This window comes from Poromitra crassiceps (genome assembly GCF_964638095.1).
Source record: "Poromitra crassiceps genome assembly, chromosome: 2".
NCBI lineage: Eukaryota > Metazoa > Chordata > Actinopteri > Beryciformes > Melamphaidae > Poromitra > Poromitra crassiceps.
The window spans coordinates 119,651,295-119,678,175 of NC_139624.1; the positions used below are offsets into that span (position 1 = coordinate 119,651,295).

Below are 26,881 nucleotides of genomic sequence, written 5' to 3' on the forward strand. Positions count from 1 at the left end.
GCAAAAACAAAATGCCACCTACTGAACCTTGGTCTTGAATCTTTGAATTTGAATTACATACTCCAGATTTTCTAAAGTCAACCTATATGCAAATAGTGTCATGTCAATGTGAAGTTATAAAAGCTAAACATACTACTTCCTATGACTAATTTGTCTGTTTATGCCATGCTCTTCCACAGATCAACATCACTTGCAAAGTAATCAAACTGGTAAAACCCACAACTGAAGCAACAACCTGAGCCGGCACCACCATGAATACAACAACCTTCCTCCTAATTGACGCAACTGGAACCATTGACCTAGCTGTGTGGGGGTACTGTAAACCTGACATTGACGACTGGTACCACCTGACCAACCTATCCATACATGCATACAAACCAATACATATCTGACAACCACCCCAACCACAACATCAACACCCACCACTGCACTTGAATCATACACAGAACCACCACCACCCACCACTCAAAGCATCTATGGTGAAGTCTCTTCTGCCACCGTCACAAACAAGTACTTCTGTTTTTGGCACCTATCACTACTGTAAACTTTGACTCACTCACATACAAATGTCACAAATGCAATCAACGCCATAAAACAGAAACCGCAAAACACATATCCAATTCTCTCTGTCCATCAATAACCAGGAAACATCATACACCATCCCACTCGCACTTATCGCACCACTGCTTACAAAATCACCAACTCAAATGACTACAGACGAAATGGAAGAAGCTATCCTCATGCTCAATCACATCTGAGTGTGGAGTATCTAGTAATAGTTAGGATTTTACATTAATTTCAAGACAAATGGTTCAAATTCTGGCCTTGTGCTTATGCAGACCAGATTTATGACTACCACCACTACTACAAAAGCATTGGCTTTTCATTGTGACAACCAATTACTTAGATCACCATTCAGGAACAGTTTGTTTAATCCTTTCCTCACTGAGCACATCTATAACCATGATCAGAAGTGTACAGTAGAAGCAGCACACTATCTTCATCCAATGGACTCGGAACACCACAAAAGCAACACCTCAGTAAGCTGTCCACTCATGGCTAACACATCTAAGCTTATCAGGAAGCTAGGATTTGAAATTATGACAGTTTCCCTAGAAAAAGTCCATTGCTTAATAAGCTTTGACAGCCACATTTGGCTTACCACCACCACTGCTACTTACTACATATTACTTGCAAACTTGGTACACTTGTGCACATATCAACTCGGACTAAATGTGCAATTCAGTGTCTATATTATCTGACATATAACCCCCAAGTCACCAGAAGCTTGGACCCCGCATCGCCGCTTGCGGCTATATTGTCTATTTGTTTTTCTTCTTTTTCTGCCCTAAAAGTGTGTGGATCTCAGAAACCATACCCTCCACATCACCTAAACTTTCCACATAGGTTCAAGAGGTCACCCCCTACTCGGAGAAAAAAAAATACACCAATCCACCAGATGGTGGCGCTATAACAGACCATTTCGCCTTATGGTCCATATCTTCTGAACCGTGTGTCCTATACTCAAAATTTCACTTATCCTGGATTCCTTGGATCAATATGCATCTATCCATATAGGCCACGCCCATTTGCGTGTGCCTAGATTTTCCGCCATTTTGAATTTTATCAAAAACCTACTTTTGCGAGCTCCTCCTAGACTGTTTGGCCAAATCACACAAAACTTTTTCTGGGTTATCTATGGACTACCCCGACCTAAAGTTATTAAAGGATTTTGGATACGTGAAACCGTTTTGAAATGATAAATGTCTAAACTTGTGTGTATTTGCTTTTGTTCTTTTCCTGCCCTAAAAGTGTGTGGATCTCAGAAACCATACGCCCCACATCACCCACCTTTCCACATAGTTTCAAGACATCACCCACTACTCAGAGGAAAAAATTACACCAATCCACCAGATGGTGGCGCTATAACAGCCAACCACCACTACTACTGCTGCTGCTGCTACTACTACTACTACTATTCTTAGTACTTCTGCTGCTACTACTGCTACCACTCCCACTACTACCAACACTACTACTACAACTTTTACTACTACTGCTGCTACTACTACTACTACTAGTACTGCTTGGAAACCGTCAGGTCACCGGATCTCAACCAAACTTTGTTTACTTGTGCACATACCAAGTCTGAATAAATGTGCACTATCTGACATATACCCCCCAAGTCACCGGAAGCTTGGACCCCGCATCGCCGCTTGCGGCTATATTGTCTATTTGTTTTTCTTCTTTTTCTGCCCTAAAAGTGTGTGGATCTCAGAAACCATACCCTCCACATCACCTAAACTTTCCACATAGGTTCAAGTGGTCACCCCCTACTCAGAGAAAAAAAAATACACCAATCCACCAGATGGTGGCGCTATAACAGACCATTTCGCCTTATGGTCCATATCTTCTGAACCGTGTGTCCTATACTCAAAATTTCACTTATCCTGGATTCCTTGGATCAATATGCATCTATCCATATAGGCCACGCCCATTTGCATGTGCCTAGATTTTCCGCCATTTTGAATTTGATCAAAAACCTACTTTTGCGAGCTCCTCCTAGACTGTTTGGCCAAATCACACAAAACTTTTTCTGGGTTATCTATGGACTACCCCGACCTAAAGTTATTAAAGGATTTTGGATACGTGAAACCGTTTTGAAATGATAAATGTCTAAACTTGTGTGTATTTGCTTTTGTTCTTTTCCTGCCCTAAAAGTGTGTGGATCTCAGAAACCATACGCCCCACATCACCCACCTTTCCACATAGTTTCAAGACATCACCCACTACTCAGAGGAAAAAATTACACCAATCCACCAGATGGTGGCGCTATAACAGCCAACCACCACTACTACTGCTGCTGCTGCTGCTACTACTACTACTACTATTCTTAGTACTTCTGCTGCTACTACTGCTACCACTCCCACTACTACCAACACTACTACTACTACTATTACTACTACTGCTACTACTACTACTACTAGTACTGCTTGGAAACCGTCAGGTCACCGGATCTCAACCAAACTTTGTTTACTTGTGCACATACCAAGTCTGAATAAATGTGCACTATCTGACATATACCCCCCAAGTCACCGGAAGCTTGGACCCCGCATCGCCGCTTGCGGCTATATTTATTCTTCTTCTTCTTCTTCTTCTTGTTCATCTGCCCCAACGCAAATTCCCGTGAGTTGGTAAATGGTAGAGACCTGAAACCTGGCCCAATGACAGATATTGTTGGCTGGTAGGTGCTCAAAAAAGATTTTTCGAATCGGCCTGAAGGTGGCGCTATAATCAACGGTTTTACGTTAAAGGCCATAACTTCCACGCCGTTGGTCCGATTTTCAAACTTTTTTTTTCCAGATGTTCAGGTGGACCTGCTCTACAAATTTGCCATAAGGACCCTCAATGTCCGCCTGGAAAGTTTTTGAGATATTTGGAAAAGTTTGGAAAACACCTTTTTGACATCTCCTCCTAGACCGTTGGACTGATTTGCACCACCATCGCCAGAAAGCATCTATGGAGCAAGCTCTACAATCCTGAATTTGGAATTTTTGAAATCTACTTTCGTTTCGGAGATTTTGATCGTTAACACTTTGAGTGCCACGGCCCTTGGGCAAAAGGTTGCTTGCTGTGCCACATAGGCCGCAATGCATTTTAAAACAGTCATATAATTTCTTTAATAATTACTATGTAAACACTGAACACGCACAAATAACGATGAGACTCTCTATCACCTGCAAAAAAAAGTTTATTGATCCCATTTTCCGTTCTTTAGTTATGAGCCGGAGAAGATAGCTTGATTGAACCAAAAACAGCCCTTTTTTTCTACGAGCTGAGATAATGAGCCTTTTGTGAAATTAAACATTTCAAGCACATCACTGACTCTGAAGCTAATTTTCTGATGTCTGGGTCTGTCTGGGTGAAGTGTATGCTGCTCTGCGTGCTCTGCGTGCCCCCCCCCCCCCCCCCCCCTCAACTGCACACGCCTCCTCCTGGGTGTGTCTGTTGGCTCTCTGCTGAGTTTGCTGTGCACACACGGGGTGCGCGACATCCAGCTTTTTGGTTCCGCGTGTGTTTGTCACGGGCTCCCATGCTTCGAGTTGAGAATAATAAGGCTGATTATGCGAATGTGCTGTCGCAACGGACACGGAGGTGCTCAGTTGTGACAGCGGATGCAGCTGCTGCGGGCACAGCTGGCGTTTGGCTTCATGCATGTCGATGCATACGGACGGATGCGATGCGATTTCCTTTTTCCCCAGCGACTTCTTCTGTGTGTTTGGCTCCACTTTCTCTTATCAGGAGAGTGCTGTCGCCACCTAATGGGTTTGTAAAATAGGTTATAGACCTCCAATAGCTACAATATTGTAAGAGGCGATGTAAGAAGCTTAGATCGACACCCCCCCGTCAAAAAAACAATTTGGAGTTACTGACGCCATTTGGCGTCGCTGGCAGCCTACGGTAAATTTCTAATGACGCCATATGGCGTCGCTGGCACTCAATGTGTTAAAGTTGTGAGAGGGCGTGGCCTCACAGCTAAATTGTCATAACTTCATGACCGATTAAGGAATCTTCACGAAACTTGCAGGAGGTCTTCGGAGACCATCCTAGACCATGTGTGTCAAATTTTGTGCAATTCGACCAAAAGGGGGCGCCATAAACGCCAGAAATGGGCGTGGCTTAACATAAAAAAGGCTGTAACTCCACACCTGTTTGTCCAATGATCGCGAAACTTGTCAGATATATCAAGGAGGATGTCCTAGTCAGAATCAGAAGCTTTGTCATCTGCGCAAGGCTTGAACCCCGCCCATCGCCGCTTGCGGCTATATTTTTTTAAATGTATTTATCCTGGTTGCTGCTCCACCCTCTGCTGATCTGGGGAGAGCGGAAACTGGCTCCATGCTTCCTCCAAGACATGGGCAGTTCCAACGAGTTCCCCTCCCTCCGAACAGGTGCCCCTAACGACCAGAGGAGGCACAACATCAGCAACCAGGATATTGCATGTTTTTGGTGTGGGGTTCCTATATGAAGGAAACCCCCAGGGGGCACGGGGAGAACATGCAAACTCCACACAGAAAGGCCCTTTTGATGACCCCACCCGGGCGGTGGGCACTCGAGGACATGCGGACAGGCACGCATTCCTTCAGTGCTCACAGCGTCCCAGGTGGGAATCGAACCCAGGACCTTCTAGCTGTGAGGCAACAGCGCTTACCACTGCACCACCATGCCCCCCTTTCACCACATTTCTTGACCCATGTGGTAGGCTAAACTTTGATTTGCAACTGTTCGTTTTTAGTCATTTCAACAAGTAAATGTGTTGTGTTGAGAGCATGGTTGAGAGAGATTAAAAGCAGCACAGAGTAGGCTATCAGGGCTGAGAACTGAAACGGCTATTCAGTAAAAACAAATTTGGTGATTCATTCATGTGCTGATATACGGTCGTTTGAGAGTGAAAGCGCACTCAGTACTGCACATAATAGCATTTCATTGCGACTTTTCACGGGCTGTTCTCAGTATTACCATTGTACAATGTAACATGCTGATCACTTAGTTGCCGTTCTGACTAAAAAAAGCATAAAAGCATCTGCCCCAGCGCGAGGTCTGCACATGACTCGCGGAGCTCCGCCTCGTGGAGCCTCGCTCGAGCATAATGAGACCTTTAGTCTATCTAAATAAAGTGTGATGAAATTACTGTATTAATCTGAAAATCTGCGTAAACATCGGCGCGGCCTGGGGTCCTTCAGGCTAGAGCGAGGTGCTCGGCGCAGGTGAATGACGTGCAGAGCACAGGCCTCCTTGAGGCATCCTCCCTGCCCATGGTACGGCATGGTAGGATTGCCTTTTTCCGCGGGAGGTTCTGGTGAGACGAAGGAGGTGCCCGGCCTGGAATCACCCCCCAGGGCCTTAGACCTCCATGCACCGAAGGTCTCTCAATACTGCGGTGTAGCACTAAACTCTATTGCAGCGGATTGGGCGTGATCAACCCTTCCGCGGGCAACATTGCAGACAGAGTAGGAAGGCTGATCCGTGAGCGGCTGCTTCTGGGACGCGGGTCGGGGTCGTAATCGGCCTCGGCTGGGTCTACTGGGCGAGGGTGTATGATATTGTCAGACCCGAAACACCCCACGACCCCAGTCAACATCACTGATGACGCGTCCCAGCGCATGCTGTAGCATGTATTCTGAACCTATTAAATACATTGGAATCATTTTTAAGGCCAAGACAATCTGTTACTGAAACATTAACCAGTTTGGTCTGGTACCATAATTACTGGATTTGAAAGCAAGGGGACTGCAAGTTAACCCATTAAGACCTAAGGCACCCTCTAGAAAAGCATTCTAAAACCTAAGGCACATTAGAAACAACTTCCTGAAACCTGAGAGATAGTGCTGCATCAGGTCTTAATGAGTCACATTAAATCAATATTTACCATTTTGCAAACTTTTTATGACTTTTCTCCACCTTCCTATATGGACCCTTCTCACGGGGGCCATTTTGTGTCGAAAAGGCAGGAAACACAGGTGCAAGCAAAACACTAATGAGGGTTTCTAACTTCCATGATTGGAATTTGGAAACCCTCATTAGTGTGTTGCTTGCACCTGTGTTTATTCTGCCTTTTCGACACAAAATGGCCCCCGTGAGAAGGATCTATTGATGTAGTGTTAATAGACTGCACTTCCCTATTTAACCACCAGATATCAGCATTACTCCAGTCTAACAATCTGTATTAGTGATTTGTGGTGTGTCCAGGTAATGTTGAAGGAGACTTTCTTATTGAGTTGTTAAAGTGTCCACACGCACATCTCTTTTCCAGGTGCTGAGTCAAAAAAGTTACTTCATGAGATTCAGGAAGACTCTGTTGGTAGCAAGTTTTTCTGATTTATTTTACATTAAAAATGACAACGTTTCGAGCCCTCACAGGCTCTTCGTCAGGTCAGGTTTGCAATGATCAAACAGGTTCAGGTGTTCCTCATAATGAATATAGGGCCCACCTATGTGTGGCTATGTCATGATAGACAATTAATGTGATATCTAACACATCAAGTATCAAAAGACAAGACAAAAAGTGGGGTTAGTGGGGTCCTTGTGAATTTTAGGGAGAGAGTAGTATACTGGTATCCTCCTGGGATGTTCTCATTTTCCCCTAGTATGGGCCGGGATGACCACGCCCCTAACTAATTTGATTGTTGCCGCAACTGCTTCTTCCTGAAAACGTGCGGCAAGTAATTTTTTTTGGTTAAGATTAGGGTTAGGGTGTGAAAAAAGTGCAGCACAGGGCGTGCCTGATCCTGCGGCTTAATGGGTAAGGTGCTTGCCTTCCAATCTGAGGACTGGGGTTCGATTCCTGGTCAAACCACAAACTTTTTTATAGAACATTAGGGTTAGGCAAGTACAACAATTTGGTTTGGGTATGGTCGTGGTTAGAAAAGAAACCCTAACCCTAATCTTAACCACATCTTTTTTTACTTGTTGCACGTTTTCAGGAAGAAGCAGTTGCGGCGACAATCAACTGAGTACGGGGCGTGGTCATCCCGGCCCATACTAGGGAAAAATTATGATCCGGGAACGATATCAGGACGTGCGTCTAGTATAGGGCTCAAAATTGAATGACTAACAGGTCGTAGCAGCAATGAGAGAGTGGTTCGTTTTCAAAAGTCAACAGAGTCAGGTTGGGTGATCACTAAAATCCTTTCTGATTGGTGCCCCCAGAAAAAATATATATATATATATATTTTTTTTTACAGTGCACCTGAACGCAACATACAAGATAGTCAAGTCAAGTTCATTTGTATAGCACATTTCATACACAGAGGCAATTCAAAGTGCTTCACATAAAATGGATGACAGGAAATAAAAGAGTAAAAGAAGAGAATAAAATGGACATTTAAAAGCATCACAACAAAACTTAAAAAAAGAGAGTATAAAAGTGCATTAGGCAACAGGCCTTTCGCAAAACTCAGGTCTGGGTATGTGTTTCTTTATCTTTATACTGCAGTTTGGATGCCAAGCAGATACCCGCTGAATAAGTGTCCAAATGTTCATGTCATTCTGGCCAATACTCCACTTCTGTTATAACATTTCAGTCTGGAATATGGAATATCTTTCGATAATCTTTATGACTAAAAGGCTAAAAGTAATCTCATGTGTGCAAGAAATTACATTTTGGCTAGTGGAAATTCTAATTGGCTGGTAACTTCTAGCAGCCATATTGGCAGGTGGTCAAAAAAGTTAATTTCAAGCCCTGCAGGGAGAGCAAGTGGTGACATAGGAGTGAGTGAGAAAAGGATCAAATATTGGTGTTTAAGACTGAATAATGACATCACAACTGTTAATTTAAAATGAGTTATTCCTCTAAACCTGACTTCAAATGCCCAACATTTTTCCGCGCCGGCGCTGTTTGGCCCCCAACCCTCAGTAAAATCTGGCCCTCTGGTAGCGAGGACATTTTTTTGTGGTCCTCTCTATCATCAAAGTTCCTGGGTTACTGCTTGACAATATTTGTTTGGCCCCCAGCAACAATCTGGGTTTCTCATGTGGCCCCCCATGAAAAATAATTGCCCACCCCTGATCTAGCCTCTTAAATTGGTTCTCAAAGTGAACCAGATTCATGCATTTTAGTTTAAAATGTACACATTTTTCTTACAGGGGGCATGGCCCCCTGAACCTCCCAAGAGGGTCCAAGCAAGGTCTACCCACCACAATCTCTCCAAATCCTGTGGGAAACATAGTTATTAGTATTTTCTTTGTTCTTAAAAATATACATTGCCTGTTTGTGTTTTGCAATATGGATATTGTTTAATTTAGTTATTATTTCAATTGTCACACTCATGGATACATAATTGAGGTTTGTTTATTAATTGGGAAAAGGACCACTGACACAAACGCCGCGAACATGAGCCGGCTACTTTTTCAATCTGACTGGCTACTCAAAAGTTTGGGGAACTCTCTGCAAACACTGGCCAGGATGCCGACAGCTAGAAGTGTCCCAGACCCAGAGAGAGATCTGCAGCATGCAGTAACCTAGTGTATAAGCGTAACCCCCCCCCACACACACACACACACACACATGATCCACAGTAAAACAGCTCTGCGCCCACTGGAGAGCGGGGATAGCGGTGCCTCCCAACTAGGCAGCAGCGCTACTCTTGGCGTCGCCCCGCTCAAATTTGCCACCTTGCGCTGTGCTCAAAGTTCAAATTGTTTCAACTTTGACCTACTGTACTTATTCCTGACCTTTCTCTGCTCTACCTCATGGTGAGAGAAGAGAAGATCGCTTATCATGTGAAGGCAGCTTGCTGGCGTTGAGACTAGCCTAGTCCTACTATATGTGTAGATTCAGAGCACTTCAGTTTGGATTATCACCACCCCATTATCTCTTCTGTGGATATATTTGTTTTCTGTGTGATTGACAGGCAGAGGCGGGGTACCTCCTTTCAGAGATCTGTCCTGATTGGTCGTTAAGATTCAGGCGCCACGAGATTGTGGAGTGGCTGCTTAGAGGGCCTGGATTAGTCACAGATTCTTTCTGACAGGATTTAACTTAATGATAGCTGTTGGGATGTAAAGAGAATTCTACTAAATATGACCAAAATGGTAATAATACTAATACTACTACTACTAATAATAATAATTTGAATTGATGAATTTAAAATCAACCATAAATGAACTGCAGGAGACATTACTTGCTGGATTTGTTGTTGTGTTTTCTGTGTAATAAAAAACATGAGTCGCCGGTTGGCGGCTCGTCTTCAGGGTAACTCCAACGTGACGTCTCTCACCTCCTGTTGAGTTGCTCCATCTGCTGGGTGGAGGGCGAGCGGGGGATGCCGTTGCCATGGTGACACTTGGCGGTGTGGCTCGGTCTCTGCCAGGTCGTGGTCCGGTTCACGTGGTCGACATAGAAAACCCGTCCGTGGCTGTCGATACGAGCTTCCCAGTCTGAGCAGAACAGGGAGACATGGGGGGAAGAGCGTCAGATAGATAGTTATTAGTTATGGTCACATCCCACTGTTTGGTGAATTTTATGCGGACATTTGAAATGTCGCAAACAATAAGACGCAAATGCAATACCATCAGCAGCATGTAAACAAATAAATTGGTCATGCGACCAGTATGGAGACTTATACTGTATATGTTAGATACAATACTAATGATGTTCTAATGTACCAACTAAAAGTCATACAACCATAACAGGGACTTAATTATACATGAGAGAGACCGCAGATATGATACAGGGCCCTATCTTGGTACAGGCGACACCCCCTATTTGCGCTTGCGCACCTGTTTGCGTGCCTTAACGATAGCAGACCACCTTGCGCAGGCTTGTCCCGGTGTTATGCCGAATTTTGCACCCCCGCCCGGCAGCAGCTAAACGCATCCCCACCTCACAGGAGCATATTGTAATGATTTATACAGGAACATAACTGTTTAAAAATGATATAATTGTTTGGGTAGACGTGACCTCCCTGTTTTTAAGTTGAAACGGCTCCAAAATATGGTGGGGATGCAATTACTCGCGGGGGAGCATAACTCATCACAACAACGGGCACAAGTGCAGATTAGAGGCATGCCAAATAATTTATGCAAGGCGCAAACGGGATTTGAGCGGTGTTAACCACCAGAATTATTCACAGGTGTGGCCTGGCAATGCCTGGGCATTACATCAATCAGATTCCCGTCTCTCAGTCCCTGTAATACAGTTTGCGTGAGGCATGCTGTAATTCTCCCCATGCGTAATTTGGATAGGTGTAGGGCAGGCCTATTGACTGTATATATTATCCCTATCTCATAATGACACCATCACATCATATACCTGTTAAACACATCTGTGTTTTGATGCAATTTGTGTTATTTTGTTGACTGGGGTGGGACAATAGAAATGTGTCTGCAGCGGGTAAACGGCGGAGACAAAAGAAAAGATTGGAGGATTTACAGTGGACTCAATTAAAACTCGGTGAAACGTTGAGCTGCCGACTCGTGCCGAGGACAGCGAGAGATGGAGAGAGCTTGTGACAGATCGGCTGTGGTGCCAACGACCCTCCAGGTTATGGGATAGGAGGCGAAGGTGAATAGCCTATTGCAAGTAGGCTACAATGTACACATTTTCTCAATTAATTTACCATAACCCCCCCTTGCGATGTAATAAAAGTTTCTCAGTGAATTATAGTTGATTGACTCACCGAATAATCTGCTGGTTACCCAATTTTAGCAGCAGAATTTGATGTCCTGGCATGGCACGTCCGTGCGTAATGACGTTTCTGCGCTGCGAAGATAGGGCCCACAGTATTTCTGGAAGTCGTGGTGGACTGATATTTTACAGACAACATTTGAGAATGTCCAGAGGTCTACAATGACCTCTGGACTGTTGTACCAGGCCATCATCATTTTCATTTTAGTAATAATATAATAGTGTCAAGAAGATATGTCATTACTTTTATCAACCCTTCCAAATATTAGATTGAAGTTAAATTATTATTATTCCCCAAACACAATGAATTTTCCCCATAATTAGTGATGGTCCTCTCATACAGGCCTGTGGTCATCCACAAGCAATCCATCTCGCAGGTCTCCTCGTCCTCATAAGTACCTTGGGTTTTTTGTTGATAACTCACTAACCTGGAACACCCAGACTAAACAGATTTAAAAATTATTTTATTTCCGATTTCAGTTAAACTTTTAAATAGAGCCAGATAAAGGGCTGTACAATTATCGAATATCTAGACATGAAACTTAGCAGCGCAATTATCGATATACTGTACATCGATATTAAGTAATGTAACTAGACTATAAAAGACTGCATTGCAGTGGGGTGATATAGTCCCTAAACTTGTCGAGTTGCCCAACTCATTCCATTGTGTGTCTAATGTACTTTATACAACAGGTAGTTCCGGCCGAGCAATTTGATTGGACAAGAGGGATCCTACGAGTGCCTATATTTCACGATAATGCACTGGCGCTTCACTGTGTGTAGATCACTCCGCTTCACAGCTGCGCTAATCAACAAAATGCTTCACAGCTGTAGAGTAGACAGTGGTAGAGTAGACAGCCTGCAGTTAATTAGGCTGATTAGGCTACATTTTCTGCAAAGGGAAAGCTGGGGGGACTATTTTTGTTGGCGGAGGAATAAATACAGAAATCATTTATTTTCTCAGCTTTTTGTCATTTTTTTAATCAGCTTTGTTTAATAGAACTGTTGTATAAAAGCAATATCACACTCGAGGTCGTGCATTGTTGTCTAATATTGGCACTGCTGTGATTATCTACGGCACTCGGCCTGCGGCCTCGTGCCTGCGACCGAATCACAGCAGTGCCAATATTAGCCAACAATGCACTCCCTCTCGTGTGATATTGCTTAAGTATATGTGTCTTGACGGTATTTTTGATCGGGCTTCCCTGACTGTGGCTTTGCCAGATATTTCATTGTGCAGATACCTTTTTTTACATATTTTTTTACCCGTTATTTGTACTTACAGTATTGCACTTGTCGTCTGTTTTATCAACATGTGTTTGTACCTCTATGTTCTTATGGTTGCAGGATGGGTGTTAGCCAAAGACACATTTCCCACCCGTGGGACAATAAAGTGAATCTTGAATCTTGAATACTGACTAATGGGAAATGGTAGAAGTGTTTACTTTCTCTGGGTGGAATTATTCCCACTTTAATTTTATCAAGCGAAAACATTTAACATGAACAAAAAAGAAAGAAGGAAAAGGTAATCTAGTCTCATATGATATCATCTAGTTGCATGGCAGGAATTTTATTGTTTCGGGGCCCTTGCCCCGCTTACCTACAGGCGGAATGATACTTAGCCGTCTTTTTCAGCTGCATAGGTGGTTGAAAGGTTTCTGTTCATACTGGAACATCCCTTATATTGATAATTTTCTACTGTTTAGTAATAGGCATGACTTGTATAATGGAGACGGGCTCCATCTAAACAAAGAAGGTGCTAGGATGCTGTCCTCAAACATAAAATATACTCTGGACTCCCTCAGGTGGGAACCAAATAATAAATGATGTGCACCCAGCCCACGCCCCCCAGTCCATCAGACTTTGTATATCCAGTCTTTCCCCCAGCCTGGGCTTGGGCTGCAATCAAACTCTACTTTTTCTAAATATATTTTTCCTTATCATGTCCATGACACAAGTAACTTGTCTCTTCCTAGGATTAGTATCGGTCATGACTCCTTTTGTACTGATTTTTCTAGTACTGATAATTATGTAAATAATATCATTAATGTTTTAAACCCCTGTGCACGACTTCCTCGTCATGCATCAAGACCGAGGGGAGCTGTGAAAGGGAGTCTTTTACAGATACAAACCGCTCCTGTCCCTCAGGATAGCATTAATTCTAGCTCTGCTGACCTGAGGTCCCCTCAGGAGCTTCAAGCCACTGGCGGGTTGAAATTCCTTCACTTGAATGTTAGGAGTTTGCTGCCCAAATTAGATTTTATTTATATATGTGTTGATTAATGATGCTGATCCTGACGTCCTCATCATCTCTGAGACATGGCTCTCCAGCAGAGTCCCTGATTCAGATGTAACCATAAATGGTTACAACCTATTTAGAATAGACAGGAGAGCTAAAGGAGGAGGTGTTGTAATATATCTAAAAAAACACCTTGGCTGAGTTTCCCAACAAAGAAGCTTCTTAAGAGTTAAGAAGCTTCTTAACTCCTTAAGAAGCTTCTTAACTCTTAAGCAACTTCTTAAGGAGTTAAGAAGGCTCCAAAGAAGTGTTTCCCAAACGCCTTCTTAACAGAAGAGAAAAAGAAAAAAAAATAGAAGGCTCTTAAGAAGCATCTTAACTGGAGCTGTCCACCATCTCGATGTGAGAGGTCCTCTGCGGCCCATTAGATGGCACTCTGAGCCCACCAGTGGGCCACGACTCAGTGGTTGAGAAACACTGTTGTAGAATAACCTAATCATGGTCCCCTTAAACTTTATTAAACATTATTTATTTCAGACATGGACTGCAGTTCAAATTGCTTTATATACACAGCATACAACAAAACAGAGAAACACTACAGAATTTAAGCGACCTTGGGTTCTGTGAAAGGTGCTATATAAATCCACAACATTATAAAAGGAATCCATTCTGATTAGAGGAATATAGCCTACGGTAAAACATTTAAAACACAAGTAACCATACATAGAGGGGAGATTTTCAAGTGTTCCCCAATTTTAAACACTAAAGGGTGCATGAAAGAAAGGAAAAAGGGAAAAACACAAGAGGAACAGTGGACACAAGTACCGTAAATTTCGGACTATAAGCCGCGGCTTTTCCCCCGTTTTTTGGCCCTGCGGCTTATATAACGGTGCGGCTTATCTATGGATTTTTTCAAAAAAAAAAAAAAAAAAAAAAAAAAAATCTCTCTTTTTTAGCACTCTTTCTAACTATAAATCCACTTCTGTTTTAATTTCCTCTCTTGCCCTCTTTTCACCACACCGCGGACACTGTGTGCACTGTAAAAAAAAACACAGGTGGTGTTGTGTTATGTTGTTTTGTTGAAATGTTAATAAATGGGAGCTTCCTCAAACAGCCATCTCTTTCCCGACAATCCCCTCTGTGCATGAACCCTTACATATGGTAATTAAACATTAAAACACAATAAAAAAATAAAATAAAAAAATAATAAAAAAACATTAAAACACCTGCGGCTTATAGTCCGGTGCGGCTTATATATGTAACAAACAGGCAATTTTGCTGCTGCGGCTTATACTCCGGTGCGGCTTATAGTGCGGAATTTACGGTATCTCCTTTTGCCTGACGTGGCTGGATCTGCCAGTGTTTTGTCATTAAGAAGGTGTTAAGAATGCCCCAGACCCTTCTTACAAAACCTTCTTAACGAAAGATCATCTTAGCGCTAAGAAGCTTTTGGGAAACGCAGCCTTCTTAACGGAAGATAATTGGAAGATAATTTTAGGCTAAGAAGCAATCGGGAAACACGTTGGCTTCGTTGGCTTCTTACGGGAGCCTTAAGAAGGGTCAAAGAAGCTTCTTAGCGCTAAGAAGCTTTTGGGAAACGCATGCCTTCGTAAAGAAGCAATTGGGAAACGCGTTTGCTTCTTAAGGGGGCCTTAAGAAGGGTTAAATTAGCTTCTTAGCGCAAAGAAGCTTTTGGGAAACCCAGCCCTTGTTGCTCACGTCTTAACAACATCCTCCATTCCCAAATGCTTTGGACATCTGTGTGAGGCGATATTCACATTGCAGTATCAGGTGTCTATCGCCCCCCTTCTCTGCACCAGGCTCGGCCCTTGAAGATCTGGGGAGGATTCTGTCACATTTGTTTCTTCTGAACTGGTTCTTCTAGGTGATTTGAACCAGGACTGAATCTCTGAGACCTCCTCCTCTCTGAAGCAGCTTTGCCTACAATTAGATTTATCACAGCTTATCCAACACCCGACAAGACCAAACAAGAAAAACCCCTCAAAGTCCACTTTAATTGATATTATTTTAACTAATAGACCACTGAAATATCCCCAGAGTGGGGTTTTTGCACAAGGCGTCAGTGACCATTGCCCAATAGCATGTGTCAGACTGACTAAAGCCTCTAAATCTAAAGGTAATTTTATAAGACGACGCAATTTTAAATACTTTATAGAGCAGGGCTTTTTGCACGACCTCTTTCACTCTGATCTGGGGAGGCTGTGTTTAGTTCCTGACCTGGAATTAGCCTCAGAACATTTTTCTCTTGTCTTTAACTCTCTTGCTGATAAGCATGCCCCCTATAAAACTTTTAGAATAAAAAATCGTTCTAGCCCTTGGTTTAATAGCTGCGTTAAATCAGCCCTATGTCTTAGAGATTCGGCCTGGTCCAAGGCGAGATCCTCTGGTGCCCCTGCGGACTGGTTACACTTCAGGAAATCTAGAAATAAGTGTATCAGTTCAATCAGAAAGGCCAAGTCTGACTTCTACTTAACTTCACTTAGCAATGCACAAGGAAATTCAGCTAGTTTCTGGAAAACAGTTAAATTGCTAAAACCCACAACTAACTCCGCCCTCCCTCCTCAGATCATTGGTGAACATGGCATAATCTCAGAAAAACTGCAAATGTGTGACGCCTTTAACCGTCACTTTATCTCTGCTGGTTATTTGTTTGACAGATCTTTTAACACCACGGTCCCCCCGGTCCACCAGCAGAGAATCCTCTGACCACCTCCCCGTTTGCCGACCGCTTCTCATTCCGGCCGGTAAACACAAACGAAGTCTACAGGGCTCTATCAAAATTAAACATAAAGAAATCAAAGGGCGAGGACGATATTGCCCCTTTCTTTTTGCACCTCAGTGCACAATTGATCGCCCCCCCGATTGCTCATATAATTAATTTAACGTTTATGTCGGGTGAAATTCCCTCTGTCTGGAAGACCGCTCAGATCACACCTGTGTTTAAAGGTGGCGACCCGAGCATTCCAGACAATTACCGACCAATTTCCAAGCTGTGTAGTTTAGCTAAAGTCCTTGAATCTCTAGCGAATGAACGGGCCTTTCTAGACACACACAACATCCTCCAATCACATCAATCCGGGTTTAGGCCCAGACACAGCACTGTCACTACTACCTCTGTAGTTGTAAACAATATACTAAACTGCCTTGACACCCGCCAGCATTGTGCGGCCCTCTTTGTAGATCTGTCAAAGGCGTTTGATACTGTTGACCATAACATTCTGCTGAACAAAATGGCCTCCATTGGTCTGGACGACCACTCACTCAAATGGTTCTCAAACTATCTTTCCGGTAGAAAACAATCTATTGTTGTTGACAACATAAGATCCAGCTCCCTATCTATTGGTAAGGGGGTCCCCCAAGGATCCATTTCTGGTCCAATACTGTTCACCCTTTACATCAACAAAAATTTTTTCCCTATAGAGCATTGTAGCGTACATTTCTACGCGGATGACACAATCCTATATTGTGTCGGGTACACCCCTGCTCAGGCTGTTGAGAGGTTAAAAGCCGCATTCAATACTCTACAGTGGTCCTTGTTTGACCTTAAATTGGTCCTAAATTCAAATCAAACAAAATGGATGCTTTTCTCGAGATCTCCTCTTGTCAACAACAGTTTGAGTGTAATTACATTGCAAAATGACCCAATTGAACGTGTTAATTCATATAAATACCTAGGCATCTGGCTAGATGCCAAACTGTCCTTTACCATGCATATAGATCACCTTGTAAAGAAACTAAGGAGGAAAATTGGTTTCCTGTATAGAAATAGATCTTGTTTTTCATTCTGCACTAGAAGATTGATTGTTCAATCTCTAATATTGTCTGTTTTTGATTATGGAGATATTGTGTACATGCATGCCTCATCAACTGCTTTGAAGTCGCTCGACACTGTGTATCACAGCGCCCTGCGCTTCATAACAGGTGATTGTTTTCTTACTCATCATTGTATTTTGTATGAAAAAGTGAGCTGGCCCTCTCTGACAGCTAGAAGAGAGCAGCACTGTCTCTTATTTATTTATAAAGCCTTGATTGGACAGCTTCCACTGTATCTGTCTTCACTTCTTACTCACATTAACACCAGTTAGTGTACACGCTCGCAATCTCACCTCAGGCTGCGTATTCCACGAGTGAGATCCGAACAAAGAAAGACTGCTTTTTCATTTTATGCACCTAACAAGTGGAATATGCTCCAGGACACTCTGAAGCTGGAGAAATTGATCTCTCTGGACTCATTTAGAGTACTCCTCGAGAGCACACTGCACGAGGAATGCACATGTTTTAGTTGATTATCATTTGTTCTTATTGCTCTTATCTTGTCTGTCTGTAAACCCTTGTATATGTTCATTGTAACAGGGCGCTCTTGAAAATGAGAGCTTGCTCTCAAGAGCCTTCCCTGTATAAATAAAGGCAAAAAAATAAAAAAAATAATAATAATATAGCCGCAAGCGGCGATGCGGGGTCCAAGCTTCCGGTGACTTGGGGGGTATATGTCAGATAGTGCACATTTATTCAGACTTGGTATATGCACAAGTAAACAAAGTTTGGTTGAGATCCGGTGACCTGACGGTTTCCAAGCAGTACTAGTAGTAGTAGTAGTAGCAGTAGTAGTAATAGTGTTGGTAGTAGTGGGAGTGGTAGCAGTAGTAGCAGCAGAAGTACTAAGAATAGTAAATGGTAAATGGTAAATGGACTGCATTTATATAGCGCTTTTATCCAAAGCGCTTTACAATGTGCCTACATTCACCCATTCACACACCGAAGGCGGCCAGCTGCCACGCAGGGTGCTGGCACAGCCATCGGGAGCAATTTGGGATTCAGTGTCTTGCCCAAGGACACTTCGACGTGCGGACTGGAGGAGCCGGGGAACGAACCACCAACCTTCTAATTAGTGGACAACCCACTCTACCTCCTGAGCCACAGCTGCCACTAGTAGCCAATAGTAGTAGTAGTAGTAGCAGCAGCAGCAGTAGTGGTGGTTGGCTGTTATAGCGCCACCATCTGGTAGATTGGTGTAATTTTTTCCTCTGAGTAGTGGGTGATGTCTTGAAACTTGAAGTAGTACTTGGATAGAAAGCAGTTTTTGTGTACAATATCCCTTTAAGTATCTGGACAGAAAGTGGTATTTGGGTAGAACATACTGTCAATACGACAAGTACTTCTCTGGCTCTGCAGATACATATAATATGGTCTACAAAGTTAAATACAACAGTCTGGATAGTTCACTTGGTAAAGCACATGACTTATGCTAACTAAAGACCATTGCTGCTCAAAGTTCAAACCCCACGTGGGATGAAAAACTTTCAACTTCAGACAGGTAAGTCAGTAACAGTAATTAAAACCCCACATGCTGCCTCCTTATTTTGCGGTGTTTCATGAACTTTTTCAATATCTTGGAAATGTTAGCTGGAGATTGCGTGGCTGTGTTCAAGAACGTGTTTTGCAACAGGAGAGGTTAGTTCTTGTCTCATGATGGAGCTTTTGTGTTCTGAAATCAGAATTTTCAGTTGTCATTGTGTCTTTCCCACACACACATCAAACCATAGGGCGTAGTGGCGTCCACTACAGAAGGTTGATGGGGTTTATCCCTGAAATTGCTTTTGGTGACTATAGCCAGCACCCTGCATGGCAGCTTGTCATGCAGTCCATTTACCATTAAGGACATTTTTGTATTACACACATAATGCACCACTTTACATTAAAAGTATGCCCTGAATGGAGGTGTTTGAACTAATTGGTGTGGGTTGTGCTGTTACAATGAGCACATGAGTGACAAGGATAATTCAGATTGAATTCTCTTTTTGGACCTTTCACATGTGAAGACACAATAATGTATTGGAATGTTTTTCCTCTCTCATCTGAAAGAAGGCTCCCAGCAAACACAATTACATCATGATGATGTTCTGATATCATCTTTCAGTGACGTCCAGGACTAGGCCAAATCACAGCCGATTTGAGGATCATTTAGACATCTACACAGGAATGTCAAGATGACGTCGAAATATGACATTACCATGAATAGGCATATTCAGTTATTCTGCTATGTACACAGTGTGTATTCAGCAGCGTTATACATAATTATATCCAGATTAACCTTTATTCTACATTTTCAAAAAATAAAACAGTTACCTGGCCGTGGTTTGAACCCAGGACCTCCAGCTTTGGGGTCTGCTACTTTACCCCTACACCATCCTTCCACAGCAATGACGAGGCACGGATGTAACCTTATTATGGCATAAACTTGTTTTTATTCAAACGTGGGTGTCAAGTCTTTGTGGATCGGGCATTACTGTGTGACATCTAAACCAACTGTGTATTATGTTACAGCAGATGCAGAACCCCAAAACACATTAACCCCACCCAAAATGCTACATTCCAACTTCCAGTAGTAGTAGTAGTAGTAGTAGTAGTAGTAGTAGTAATAGTAGCAGAAGTAGTAATAGTAGTAGTAGTAGTGTTGGTAGTAGTGGGAGTGGTAGCAGTAGTAGCAGCAGTAGTTGTAATTGACCGGTTAATGAGTTGTGGGCAATTTAGTGTTGGCGTGTGTTTCATTAAAAGTTTCGAGATTTATCATTTCAAAACGGTTTCACGTATCCAAAACCCTTTAATAACCTTAGGTCGGGGTAGTCCATAGATGACCCAGAAAAAGTTTTGTGTGATTTGGCCAAACGGTCTAGGAGGAGCTCGCAAAAGTAGGTTTTTGATCAAATTCAAAATGGCGGAAAATCAACCACACAGAAATGGGCGTGGCCTAGTGGGTTAGATACATGATGCTCCAGGGAAACCAGTAGATGTGGAATTTTGATTCTACAGCTCGCAGTTCAGAAGTTATGGACCGACAAACGTGAAATTGGCTGTTATAGCGCCACCGTCTGGTGGATTGGTGTAATTTTTTTACTCTGAGTAGTGGGTGATGTCGTGAACCTGTGTGGAAAGTTTGGGTGATGGGGGGTGTATGGTTTCTGAGATCCACACACTTTTAGGGTAGGAAAAGAACAAAAGCAAATATACAAAAGTTTAGACATTTATCATTTCAAAACGGTTTCACGTATCCAAAATCCTTTAATAACTTTAGTTCGGGGTAGTCCATAGAAGTCCCAGAAAAATCCCCTTGTGATTTGGCCAAACGGTCTAGGAGGAGTTCGCAAAAGTAGGTTTTTGATAAAATTCAAAATGGCGGAAAATCTAGGCACACGCAAATGGGCGGGGCCTATATGGATAGATGCGTATTGATCCAAGGAATCCCTGAGAAGTGAAATTTTGAGTATAGGACACACGGTTCAGAAGATATGGACCATAACGCGAAATGGTCTGTTATAGCGCCACCATCTGGCCGATATGGGTAATTTTTTGTTTCTGAGTAGTGAGGCACATTTACAATCTATGTGCCCAGTCTGGCTACGCTGAGCATTACAGTTTCTGCTGTACATACAGTTTTACCGGAGAAGAAGAAAAAAAAAAATAATCGGAACAGATACAATAGGGATCCACGCACTTCGTGCTTGGACCCCTAATGACATCATATGATACAAATGATATCAGAAACTTCACTCCTGCAAAAATCACGAGTGTTGGCAGGTATGCCTCTCATGAGCCCACCAGCAGTACTTCCACGGCCCACCAGGGGGCCCCGGCCCACACTTTGGGGATCACTGCTGTAGAGATTATTCCATCTTTGATACATAATAGTCTACGTATCAGCAAGCATCATCCACTGTGAGTTTCTACTACTAAGTTGCTGGTGATTTTCCCAGTCTTGCCATTCTGAACTCTGCTAAGTACAGCACAAAGACCGATGGAAAAAAAGCTGTTCTCTCCCCCTATCTCTCTCTCTCACTCCCTCAAATCTCCCAGCATGCATTGAGACTAATACATTTCGAGAAGAAATATCAACCAAATCAGCATAAATTGCCTAAAGTGGTAGATAGAAATAATGTTTCTGTTCACACAACATGCAATTCTCGAACATTTCAATATTGGCCAAAATAAAACATAGAAATCCAAACACAACCCTATGTGAAACATATATGTACCCCAGGTGGTATATATATCCCTTGCAGATACAACGTGATTTACTGTAGGTGAGAGACAGCCGTAACACGGTTCTACTATGATGTCCGCTCTGCTCCAATAAGATTAGGCGTACTTCACATTTACTTTTACAATAAAAACACATTTATGCAATGGCTTTACATAATGTAGGCTATATTTATGTGCATCATCCTACCTGTGCAGCAGGGGAGAAGAAAAGGTAGCAAAATGATATCATTCTGGACAAACTTTCACCAATCTAATCTCATCATGACATAGGGATAGGCTATATTTTTCTAGCCGATGCGTTTAGAACATTCTTTTCACTTTGATCTTGCTATAGTCTAGCGTATTTACATGCTTGCAGTATTTAAACTGCAGTCAGATTGGTTTGAGAAGCATAATAATATGGAATAAAATATATGAGACAGACGGGGATGAAAGGGAGGGGGGAGCAGAGCTTACTGCACTTCTCCAATGAGCAGACTGTGCATAATTTTACGCTTAAAAGGCGTGGTTGTAATGCTTAAAGCTGCGTGTAGCACCGATACCAAAATATGGAGTGGGCTGGTCCACGCCCACTAATCTGCGCTGCGCTGGGTGCAGTTTATAGGCCGATGCAACGATAGAGCCCTGAGTCTTCATGCAAATCAATTCTAGTGATAACTCCCGCAAAGCACTTCCGCTTGTTACTACCACATACTATAATGACACAAAGCAGCTCGAACCTTGTGTCAAAAAAAATCTCAGTGAATTTACATTTTCCATCCTGGGAGAATATCAGAGTCTCCTAACCAATCAGGGAGGGCTTGCAGCCCTATCTGGACCATTTTACTTTCTCGACTTGCTACTAGGAAGCATTGTGGATACAGCCCCATGTCAATGTGACTGGGATTCTTCAATGAGTGTACCCAGAGGAACTCAAAGCAGGGGAGGTGCCTCATACCCAGAGGAACTCAAAGCAGGGGAGGTGCCTCATTCAATACGATAGATTGGCAATACGTCATTTTGTAGGCGGCACATGGTCTCACCCCCTTTAGGGGGAAAACACAAGCCTCTCGCCGCTGACTTCAATGTAAAATAGCAGTACAAATTTTTTTTTAAGAATTATAACAAAAAAATAACAGAATTAATCTAGTTTATTAATGACACAAAGACACCATAACATGACAATATATTACAACTTGGCCGGCCAGCGCAAGATACATCGGAAATATTACTTTGACTCATCTAAAATCATGTAACTCATGACCCGTCTGTGATCTAGTTCCGGTGTCCGCCTGTTGCTAATTTAGCTGTCCGACATTAAATGGTGTTGTAGTGGAGCCCAGCGTCATTGTAGACTACTTGGCTCAGGCTAGATTGCTGTAACATGTGACATGAGTCACATGATTTTAGATGGGCCAAAGTAATATTTCCGGCATATCTTGCACATTCTATGGCCAGATGAGTTGTGATATTGTCATGTCATGGTGTCTTTTTGGGTCATTAATAAACAAAATGAATTTAGTTATTTTTCTATGATTTGTTTTGGTACTGCTATTTTACATTGAAGTCAATGACGAGTGGCTTGTCTTTTCCCCCTAAAAGGGGGGGGGACCATATTGCAGACCTATCATATCACAAGCGATGATCAAGCTGTGAACCAAATAGAAGTACGGTATGTACTTTATGGAGTGAGAATGAAATGCCAATTGGAAACAGAGAGGGGTGGAATATGTTTGGAAGGCAAAGATACATGCACATGACAGAAACACACACATGCATAACCACACTCATGGTACGTGTCCATTTCACACAAAGGATCACCTCACTTCCCACGCTTGATAGGCAGGCTTCAATATTGCTTCCTTGCTGTGTTCGTCCAAACAGGGCCATCTGCTGGCAGATTTCAAACTGGAAAAACATGGCGGCTTGTTGCAAACTTTCTCTCATACTACGGAATAGTTCACCGAAATATGTTTCTGAAAACTGATGCCTGAAATAAGCCATGCAGTTGCTGAATCAGCTAACTAACTTGATTCTGCTGAATGAAGTTAGTTTGAAAGCGTGTACAGAGTTTCCGGAGGTGGCGAGTCATGCTGCACGGACCTGATTTCCATAAAGTAGACTCGACCTAAACTTTGTGCAAATATGGGACCCCCCCCCCTCAAAACGCACCGCCGCTAGCAGAATGCATTGCACAGCTGCCTATATAGACAATGAATGGGAAGCGTGGAAATGACGAATGGTGTGGACACGTACCATCACAGCAGCCAAGCAGTTGGCATGTGACTCCAAAGTAAGACTGGGAGGTGGTGCTTCTTACTTGGAGGTAAGGCTTGGTCAGTGGCGGCAGGGAAATGGTTTAGGTCATGGCTGGGTCTCAGGACTGGAGTGTAGCCGACAGGAGGGGAGGGGCCTGAGCCTACGGGACATCAGAGAAACACAGTATGGGACCAATCCGCAGAAGGCTAGGGACACTCGAGTCCAGTCTCACAGGAAAGTGTTTACTGTAGCAACATTGGGCCACAGCACAGCTGGGGGTAATAGCATGATCCTTCCATGCGCTACATCCTACATCCTGGTGAAAGGAAGTGGCTGGCGACTGCACATGTATTGGAGGAAACATGCTAGTCTACAAATCTTCCCAGATCGGCAGAGGGGGTAGAGCAACAGCCAGGACAGGGAATTGGCCAAGTACAGTTTGGGGAGAGAATAAGTTAATAAATAAATTAATCCCCCCAAAAAATCCAATGTTTATTTTCAAATTTACATTGACATGAATAATTTACAGAAATATAAAAGCATTACCATCTAAGAATTTTACAGCCGTTATTGTGACAATATTACAATTTTTGTGCTTTAGACCAACGTTGTTATTACACAATGTGCTGTGAGACTGTGTTGGACACACTATATTAAAAAATTTAAACATTGAAAAATCCACCCACGGGAGGCACTGCAAGGATATTTTATGTTTTTACGCCATTGATGACATCACTCACTGATGACATCATTATTGCTCGAGTGACATCACCTATCTTTGTTATATATTTTTTCAATATTTTATGTTAATTTTTTTAGAACAATACACGGACAAAACAAACGAACAGGCTCAGACACAGTTTCTTATCTTTCTTTAAGTGAAAGGATCTTCCTGCCAAGAATTCCTCATCATGGGCGTCCAGGTAGTGTAGCGGTAGATTCCCTGCCTACCAACACGAGGGTCGCAGGTTCGCGCCCCCGTGTTACCTATGGCTTGATCGGGCGTCTATACAGGCACGATTGGCTGTGTCTGTGGGTGGGAAGCCGGACTGAGGGTATGTGTCCTGGTCGCTGCACTAGCGCCTCCTCTGGTCTGGAGCGCCTCCTGTTCGGGGCAGAAGGGAACTGGTGGGAATAGCGTGATCATCCTACGTACTACGTCCTGTCGGTGAAGCTCCCCGCTCTCAGGTGAAAAGAAGCATCTGGCAACTGCGCATGTGTCAGAGGAAGCATGGTGCTAGTCTACGGCCCTTCCCAGATCAGCAGAGGGTGGAGCATCGACCGGGGCAGCAGGGGCAATTGGCCAAATGCAATTGGGGAGAAAATGGGGGTGGGGATCCTCACCATGTCAGAATTGATGAGCTTCCCTTGTCAGACAGCAGTTCCCAATCAGATTGGCTTTCTCAGCTATGATCAACAAAGGTCAATGGCAAGAGAATGACTGAGTTGGCATCTACCTACCTCAGCCAGTGTTTGCTCATGGCCAGCTCTACATAGCCTTCTCCAGGGGAAAGCGAGCCAGTACTTATTGAAGGTGATGAGGAGGGAATAACAGACAACATCGTCGATAAGGAGCTGCTGTAATCCTGTACTCATACAAACATTTCCATAACTGCGCCCATAGCACATCATCTCCAGAGTCTCCACCCTAGAAATCGAGTGCGCGCAGTGCATGTAATAACAACAGATTTCATTGATCTTCTTGCTCTGTTGCTGCAGTTACACGAGAATTCCCCACCCCCCCCATTCTGAATCAGGTGTATGGCACACTGCACCATTGCACCAGTTATTTCACCATTTCTCTATAAAACTAGTCCATTGACAATTTCTGTATTTCTGTGCTGAATGAGTGATGAATATTCAACACAACAGCATTATTAATCTATAAGGAGAACATTACCGTGGGTAGAAACGGCATCACATCAAGTAGAAACACCAACTTGCATGGGACCCCTTGAGGATTTTAGGCATTTGCAGGTGGTTTCCATCTTGTTTCATAGAGCTGTGCACACACTCGATAACCAGGGAGACAGGGATCAAATACGACTGGAGTTCTCACACAATGCAACTCTTGCACTACTACAACACAACCAAAACAATTGAGGAGATTGAACAACTTGCTGTTGTATTCTCACACTTTTCCCCCGCTGTTATTTTTTGTTCTTGCTTAAACCGAATGTTTTATGGTCACTCAAGATTCTCTGGAAGACTTTTTGGCTTGGTTCGAGCTTTAAAACTCGTTATATTTGGATTTATCAAAATGTCTATGGTCTACATCCGGGGCAAAATACGTCACGAAAAGTCACGTGCATGTTGAGTTCTATAAAACAGCCAACCAGCAAGCCACTGCTCTCTGAGAGAAGCTCCAGAGGAGAGATTCCTCTCTCCACATAATTTTCCATGGACATCTCAGCTGCATGCCAGTCAGCCCCCTTCAAACACACAGCGCTGTCAACGCCCATTCCCCATACTAGCGGAATACCTGTGCAGTGTATCGGGCTGCGGAGCCATTGTTAGCTCGCTGACTCACTCACTCACTCAATCAATCACACACACACACACACACACACACACACACACAGACTTTACATTCGTATTATAGTTCTGATTCTGATCCTGTTGGAGCACAATCACTGGCCATTTAGACAGGTCTCGCTCACAGAGTTGGCATGTAGCCTCTCCTCTCTCTCCCCAGAGGGATTTCATAGTCCACATCCCTGGCTGATTCCAACTCTGCTCAGCTGTGCTCCTCCACTCAGGTGTCTTCCACCAGTAGTACATGAATGGAGCTCTCCATGGTGCTGAACCTGGGTTGACTCATTTTGGCCACTAATTAGCCATTTTTGCCCATTTAGTCGGCCCTAATTACCTAATTCAAAAATCCGGCCACACACAATTTCTGCTCACTTACTCACTAAAAACGCAGATACTTTGGATTCTAATTATAGGATTCTACTCTGATCTCATTTAAAGGAAGGCTTTGCCGTTTTTCAACACACTTTGTATCATTATAATCTCGGTAATAATAGCAGATGACAGTGTTTACCTTCTCTATGTTTAGAAACTCCGCCCCTGCCAGCTGGCATGGATCATTAATGCTCGTTAAGGCTCTCGATGTGATTCCCTGTGGATTTGTGCATACAGAACAAATAAAAATAAAC

At 43.2% G+C, this 26,881-nt stretch overlaps 1 protein-coding gene across 1 annotated transcript in view; it reads right to left on the reverse strand.

The window, feature by feature from the left end:
- Nucleotides 1–26,881, reverse strand: part of hecw1a (HECT, C2 and WW domain containing E3 ubiquitin protein ligase 1a) — a gene marked incomplete at both ends in the record, with an annotated part of 355,736 nt that overhangs the window by 92,131 nt on the left and 236,724 nt on the right. The window contains 2 exons of the mRNA XM_083631916.1: nucleotides 9,777–9,936; nucleotides 23,782–23,880. Of these exons, the coding sequence (XP_083488042.1) occupies nucleotides 9,777–9,936; nucleotides 23,782–23,880 (259 nt within the window). The remainder of the gene's footprint in view (nucleotides 1–9,776; nucleotides 9,937–23,781; nucleotides 23,881–26,881) is intronic.